The 7255-nt window shown below is 49.5% G+C and overlaps 1 protein-coding gene across 8 annotated transcripts in view; it reads right to left on the bottom strand.

Moving 5' to 3' along the window:
* The window catches only part of LOC123137354 (uncharacterized), a 7744-nt gene extending 3151 nt beyond the window's left edge, over positions 1-4593 (bottom strand). For 4 of the 8 annotated variants that reach the window (XM_044557095.1, XM_044557103.1, XM_044557071.1 and 1 more), the window contains exons 1-2: positions 3809-4593; positions 3558-3650 (exon numbers count right to left, since the gene is read on the bottom strand). In XM_044557095.1, coding sequence (XP_044413030.1) covers positions 3558-3650; positions 3809-4329 — 614 coding nt within the window. In that variant the 5' untranslated portion in view covers positions 4330-4593. Of the gene's footprint in view, positions 1-497; positions 1950-3557; positions 3651-3808 lie in introns of those variants that run through there. The other 4 variants (XM_044557079.1, XM_044557076.1, XM_044557070.1 and 1 more) reach the window with 3 other exon arrangements.
* Between the last annotated feature and the right edge of the window lie 2662 nt (positions 4594-7255).

The raw sequence follows: 7255 nt of genomic DNA on the forward strand, positions 1-7255 counted from the left end.
TATACTAATAAAGCACGGAGTGCTTCTGGTCGTACGTCGTCGTCACTTTTGCAAAAAAGCCCCTCTATTTTCAAGAATTCAACCCGCAGTCCCTTCTTAAGGGGATCTGAGAAAACGTTTTGTTTTTACAAAAAAGACCCTGCATTTGTAGTAATTCAACCCACGATCCCGTCTTCCTCTTCCTCAACACCTCCGCCGCCTGATAAAAAACAGAGGTGGCGATCTCCGCCGGCCAGCCTCCAGATCCCCGGCGACTGCGAGTGGTTCACGCGTGCCCACTCCCGGCGGCCCTTCTCTTCGCCGCCGTATGTGCCTCCCCTGGCCGGGACCTCCTCCGCCTCTTTGCCACCACTACCGTGAATAAAAAAAATAGCAGCACTAGCTGCCCAGCTTACAGAGGAGAATGGTTGCAGCTAATTTGCCATTTAGGCTAATCTTAAAGAAAAAAAGAGAGCCCAGGTGAAGATTCAGAAAAAATAGTCCAAGCGTCCACCGACGAGATCTGGGCCCGCAGCCCCGCAGCAAGGCGTAGTCGGAGGAGGGTGGGCTGGACACGACCACGCCGATCCGGAGCCCGGAGCCCGGACGCAGATCCACGCGGCCCCGTCGAGCAGCCGCCAAGGTCGACCTTGAGCAGGCCACCGTTGTTGCGTCGACCCTGAGTAGACCACCGCTGTCGCGCCCTCCGCCATAGGCCCAGCCAACACCGTGTGCGCGGCCGGGCCACACCACTGTCGCGCCTCCAAGGTCGAGGCCACTGCTGCCGCACCCTCCGCCACAAGCCCAGCCAGCACCGTGCGCGCGGCCCGACCACCACGAGCCCATACACGATATGCAGCCGCCCCGCAACCGGGCGACGAACGCGAAGCAGCCGCCACGGGCGTGCGTGAGTTTGGTGTGGCTGGAGAACGGATAGAAGAGGAAGGAGAGCAGCCGCTGATAGAGAGAAGAGAAGGAGAGCAGCGCTGACGATGTGGGTTCGTGGGCTCGCTGGATGGATGGATAGAGGGAAGAAGAAGAAGAGCAGCTCTGTGCTAGAGGAATGGAGATGTGGAAGAAGAGCAACGCAATTGAGAGCTTCTCGGTGGGGATTTTTTTGTGTAGAATGCTTTTTTAGTGGCTGCACCGACCAGAAAGCTAAACTCAGCCGGATCCGGCGGCGGCTGGACTTGTAGGGGCTGCGGCGTCCTGCGTTGGGTCGAGGGCAACCGGATCCGGCGGCGGCTGCGGCTGGACTTGGGAAAAGAATGAACGGAGAAGGAGAGGCAACGAGGTGTTGCAGGCGGCGACATGGCCGGCGCAGCCGACGGAGACCGGGAACTCCTCGGGGGCGGTCGGCAGTGGATAACCGGCAAGAGCCGAGCCACGCGGAAGATAACCGCTGTCAACATGAATGGCTTACGAGCGAGGAGTCCATATACATGGCTGAAGGAGCGCCACCGAGGCTGCTTGTTTTTTTCTAGACCAGCCAACGTGTTAAGCTCGCGTGCACACGTGTTGACCGCAGTTCCTTTTCTTTTTTTACTCACAGACGAGTTTCACCAGATCAAAAAAGAATCCTGGAGCCACGCATGGCATCGGCCCCTTTTTCCTCGCCGGTTTCGTAGTTTATTTAGCGCCTTAATTAGCGGCCAGAGTTGAGTAAGAGGGCGCTTACATAATTACTCTTTACGTATTATTATTTTTGCTTATAACCGTCTAAGCAAGCGCCGTGCATTGAAAATATGCACATAAGTTAGTACATGTACATCACATTGGTATTAGCACAGGGAAAGTAATAACAAAACTGCCCGCTCCAAGGAATTTGGCCAAAACAGAACTGTGTGCATGGCAGTGAAAGTAGTCACTATTCAACCATTTCAGATATTTCGTATTCCAACCAAAGTGCAAAATACAACGGACTATGAGCAAAACAATACACAATTTGTAGCATCAAGTCAGAGACAAAAAAAAAGGCAGAGGCAACCAATCTTCACAAGATTATAACTTTGAAATAGAGAAGAGAAAACCAACCGCGATTGTCGGGCTTACACAACATTAATCAGCAGTGCATGATCCGTCTTTCTTTTGTACCAGTGCCAATCCAGATTGAAAATAAACAACTCAGTAAAATCAGATTGAAGACGAAAGAAATCATATATAACCATGCATGTCCGTCGATGATGGTGGGAAGAAGGATAAACGGCAACACTGATAAGATGAAATGTTGAAATAAACGACGTCGACCTATTGGGTCTTGAGTCGTGGTTACAGTGTTAGAGGCATGTGTTATTTTTTTTTCTTCCGTTGCAACGCACGGGCTCTTTTGCTAGTGAGATCTAAAACATGTGCATTCACACGTGCTTATACGAGTAGTAGAAAGGAAGCTTTACCTAAGAAGGACCCAATAATCATTTTTTTGGACAAGGCATGAAGAGAAAACATTATATTTAGGAGGAGCACAAAAATACAAAGAAGACAGAGAGAAAGCCCAAGAAGCAAAATCCAAGAAACATCCTTTCAAAAGCCCAGGAAGAATCACCAGCCCAGAAAACACAAGACCCTACAAATCCCATGGAAAGCATTTTTTCCTGATAAGAGAAGGCAGCCCAAAAGGAAACCTCAGAAGAAAGACTAAGAAACAAGTTTTCGAAAAGGAATTTCAAGAAAAAGAAGTAAACAAAAGGAGAGGCAACCTAGCTGGGAAACAAAAAATCTAGAGAACACAAAGAGCAAGCCCAAGAAGCAAAATCCAAGACACATCTTTCAAAAAGCCCATGAAGAATTATAAGCCCAAAAAACACAAAGCCCTATAAACCCCATGTAAAATAAATCTGTAATAAAAGAGAGGGGCGGCCCAAAGGCCCAACAGAAGGAGCACCAATAAATAAGCAAGACATCAATTATTTGGGCCCGTGTGGGAACATTGAAGAAGAAGCTCAAAGAGGCACTATAAGCAGTACCAAGAATCTTGTTCTGTAAGCAAGAGGCATTTTTTTCTCCAGGCCCCCCAAGGAGCAGGAAACAAGAGGGGTGATCAATGGATCGTGAAGAGTCAGATTAGAAAGGGCCATTTCTACTTTGTAAAACATAGAAAGAAGACACAACAAGCCCATAGGGTAGACACATGAAGAATAAAATGTCTAGAGACTTTATTGCATTAGAGGAATTATCCACAAAGTACAAAGCTGGCACACATACATGAATAAATAGTCAATAGAAGAGAGCTAAAGAAAACAGAGAGAGGACAGCAGATGCGAGTACAGTAGAGTCCAGCAGATGCGAGTATGGTGTGTTTAGATGCCGTTAATTGTAATGAGCGGAAAAGGCTAAATGTTCAAATTATAGTTGAAGGGAGATGAATCTTAACCCTGGATTGAACAAATTTAATGGGTAAGCTCATCTTGCCGCGGAAACGACGTACTACCGACCTGAAGAAAAAGATGAGGCCAGCGAGCAAGATCTCACGGTCGATGGACTTAACTAAGGTATTTTTAAGCACAACATTTATAAAGGAAATTGACCATATACTTTTCTATGAATGATGCAAGACTTTTTTTTTTTTTGCAAGAATCAACCTTAGCAGGCTGTTGTGTAGAGTTGTTGTCAGCGGAAGATGGCGCAGCCAAGAGAAATTGGCTGTAGATTTCTTCCATGCCTGCTGCTCCATCCTGCAGCAATTATTTAGAACAACAAATAAGATGATTATCAGATTAGATAAGGCACACTTCTTGCACAGAAAACAAATGTTCTGCATCAATATAGTAGATGACCAAAAAAATGAATAAAGAACAGAGCGGAAGAAGAGGAGAAGAAGAGCACGGCAAACCTCAGCCAGCGGCACCCATGGCGCAAAGGAGACCTATGCGTACGACGAGCGCACTTGGCGGCGAACACGATCTTGGCCGTGTCGCCCGCGCGCAGGTGCTCCAGGCCCGACTTGAGCAGCCAGACGAAGAGGTTGGCGACGCCGTAGTAGAGGTTGTGAAAGGCCTCATCAGAGTCATAACGCGCGAGCACGGCCTGCGCGTGCTCCGCCTCCTTCTCGCGCCGGGCCTTGGCGGCCTCAGTCGCGGTGGCGGCAAGGCCGTCGACGCAGCGTGGCTTGCCGCTTGCCTTTCTTGCCCCCGGGGCCGCCGCGGTGACGTCATCCTGGTCCTTGCGCTCATCGCGGGGGTCGTGGAGGAAACGATAGAGGATCTCAGGGAGGTCCTTGAGGTAGCCGAACCTGGCGAAGCCGGCGAGGTTGGTGGCGAGCGTGCGCGGGTGGATGGCGTGCATCCAGAGAGCGGTGACGTAGAAGCCCTTCCTCTCCCCTTTCCTCTCTCTCTCTCTCTCTCTCCCTCTCATCTTCTTCCTTATCTCTCCCTCTCATCATCTCTCTCTCTCCCGCAGATCTAATCAAGCGCCGCCGCCGCCGTTACCCTTTGCCTGTAGGTCGCCGCGGCCGCTAGGGATGCTCGCCTCCATGCCCACACCTCAGTCCCACGGGATCCGAGATGAGGAGGTTTGGGCGCCATTGACGCGAGAGGATGCACGAGCATGGAGGCGGCTAGGTCGATGGAGACACGGGAGGTGGGCTTGGAGATATTTTGCCAGTCCATCTCCTCTCTCCAACCGCAGACGGAGGTGAGGCACGCAGGACGCGCACACGATGCATCGGTCAGCCAGGGGTCCACGCGAACATGCCCCAGCCAACCCGGCGTAGTCCGCACAACCAACCACCATGACGCAGTCCGGGCAGCTGACGAGCAGGACCAGCAGCAGGACCGGCCCACCTGTCATCGCGATAGGAGAGACGCTGGTGCATAAGCCAGGTACACATGCACCGGCCGAGCCCTGCACAGCTGCTCCCATAATGCACGACGCGGGCGCAGCTGACGAGGCAAGCAGCGTGCATGCGAGCGGCGGCCTGTAGGGGCTAAATTTCGTGTTTTGACCCTTTTTGGATACTACTCCGTATTTCAGGATCTGACCCTCCTTCAGAAAAATTCGGGATCTGACCCTTTCGCCTACCGCCAGGCACCATGGCGGTAGGATTGTACAACCTACCGCTAGTGGCCATGGCGGTAGGTACCTTGACGGCGCCTGAAGGACGTTTGCCGGGGCTGACGTGGAAAAGGGCCTACCGCCAGGGCCCATGACGGTAGGGTACTAAGGCCTACAGCCGGAGCCTCTGGCGGTAGGGTCCTGTGTGGTGGATAAGGTGGGGAGGGGCTGGATATTTCCTCTCCCTCCTCAACCACTCATTCAGGCCAGACACTACTCACCTCTTCCACCGAGCTCAAGTCTCCCCTTCTCTCTTTGAAGCACTAGAGCCTCTCAAATCTCTCTCATTTGCTTGAGATTTCACCGGTGGATCCGGATCATTTTCATCACCCAAGGTACCTCCCCCATTTCCCCTCCTTTTGATTGGTTGCGATCTTTGTTTTGCTTGCATTTGCTCATTTGGTTGCAAACCTAGCTCATGTGGTCAAATCAATTCATATGATCCATTTAGGGTTATGTTTGTGATTTCCTTATGTATGATGTGCTTCATTGCTTCTGGAATAGTTTGTGTACCTAGATCTAGTCTTAGTATTAGTGTACATAATTAGGGTTGTGATTAAGAAAGCAATTAAACCTAAGTTACTTTAATAGCAACTTTTGTAAATGTAGGATGGCACCGTTCGTTTTTTTTCTTGAAGCTTCTGCTGACGCGGCTGCGAACCGTGAGCGCGAATTGATTGAGGAAAAGATGAACGTGTGGGTGAAAGCCATTGATGCATTCAATGCGGAGTGTTGGGCCTTTTCACATTATTATTTCAATAACCGTTCAGAAAATTTTATCAAAAAAAGGAGAGGCAGATGGAGAATCTCAAGACAGCGAAAAAAAATTGTAGGCGTGATTTTGCAATCCAAATTGCATTGTGTGTGACAAGGGGAGAATATGCTGAGATAGACATGGGAAATCATGGTCAGGTCATTGATTGGTTAGTTCGCCAACCATTCTCGTCGGACGAGAAGCGGGCTTCTCGTTGGGCATGGGTCAAAGAAAGAAATGATGTTATTTGTTGCAACCCGGGACCGTACGCCACATAGAATTGCATGAGGCTATGTAATCTTTGTCATTTGGACTGTAATGACATGTACCCTTTGCTTGGTCGTCATTTGAATTACTATGACTTGTACCCTTAACATTTGAACTCATTAAGAACTTGGTGTTATATGTCATATGAAGTAACCAAGTGTTGTACTTCATTGAATTTATTTTGTATTTTGTTGTATGTCATCTTAAACCCGTATATTCATGTAGGATGGACATTCGATCCATGACTATGAACATAGCGTGTGAGAAGCTCATGTCGGAGCGACACCGTTGCTTGAAGAGGGAATGTGAGGCATGGTTGAAGAGTTGTGATGAGGCATATGCGGCCATGAAGGATTTCAACAAGTATCACTTTATCGAGGAATGTTCTAATGCTAAGGAGAAAAAAGCTTTTCGAAAGCTTGTAAAGGAAAAAAGGAAGATGCTTGATGAGCTGCAAGAGCAGGAGTATGCTTGCAGACACACTTTGGCAATTGAGACTGCGTTCACTACTAGCAAAGAAGAATTCCGTGAGATGGAGTTGAGGAAACCCGGCGCGGTCATAGGATGGGCAATCGAACTAGGCGTGTTAGAGAATCCCGCCCGCCGTGCTGCATGGGCCTGGTTCTGTGAAGCGTGGTGTGTTGGTTCATTGGGCAGGATCCACGGACTTTCATCTGAAGCATAATCAAGCGCGTGACAAACAAATTGAACGTCTGATAAGTATGAGAAATATGCTACCTGTTTAGAAAATGTGTCGTTGAGCTTGAGCTTCTAGTTTGAACCGATGTCATCTGAACCTGGCCATGTTTTAATTAGTTTCAACATGTGTTATTCATGGATGTAATGAACTATGTTGAGTTGAGTTATGTATGTGTTTGCGAGATGATCATTCTAATATTTGATACAAGTGGCTTATTGTTATAACATTCGACAGAAGGGGGTAGGAAAGGGGGGGAGGAGAGGATTCAATCCCTACCGCCAGAGGCTGTGGCGGTAGGGTGCACGAACCTACCGCCAGTTCCTGTGGCGGTAGGTGGGGCAAACTTTCTGTGACGGTAAAACCGGAGGCCTTGGCGGTAGGGGACGGTAAAACCAGAGCCCATGGCGATAGGGGACCCTACCGCCAGATCTTCTGGCGGTAGGTCCCGACCCCTACCGTCAGCGCTTGTGGCGGTAGGGGGGGTGTAAACTTTTTGTGACACCCCC

The sequence above is a fragment of the Triticum aestivum genome, chromosome 1B (assembly GCF_018294505.1).
Source record: "Triticum aestivum cultivar Chinese Spring chromosome 1B, IWGSC CS RefSeq v2.1, whole genome shotgun sequence".
Lineage (NCBI taxonomy): Eukaryota > Viridiplantae > Streptophyta > Magnoliopsida > Poales > Poaceae > Triticum > Triticum aestivum.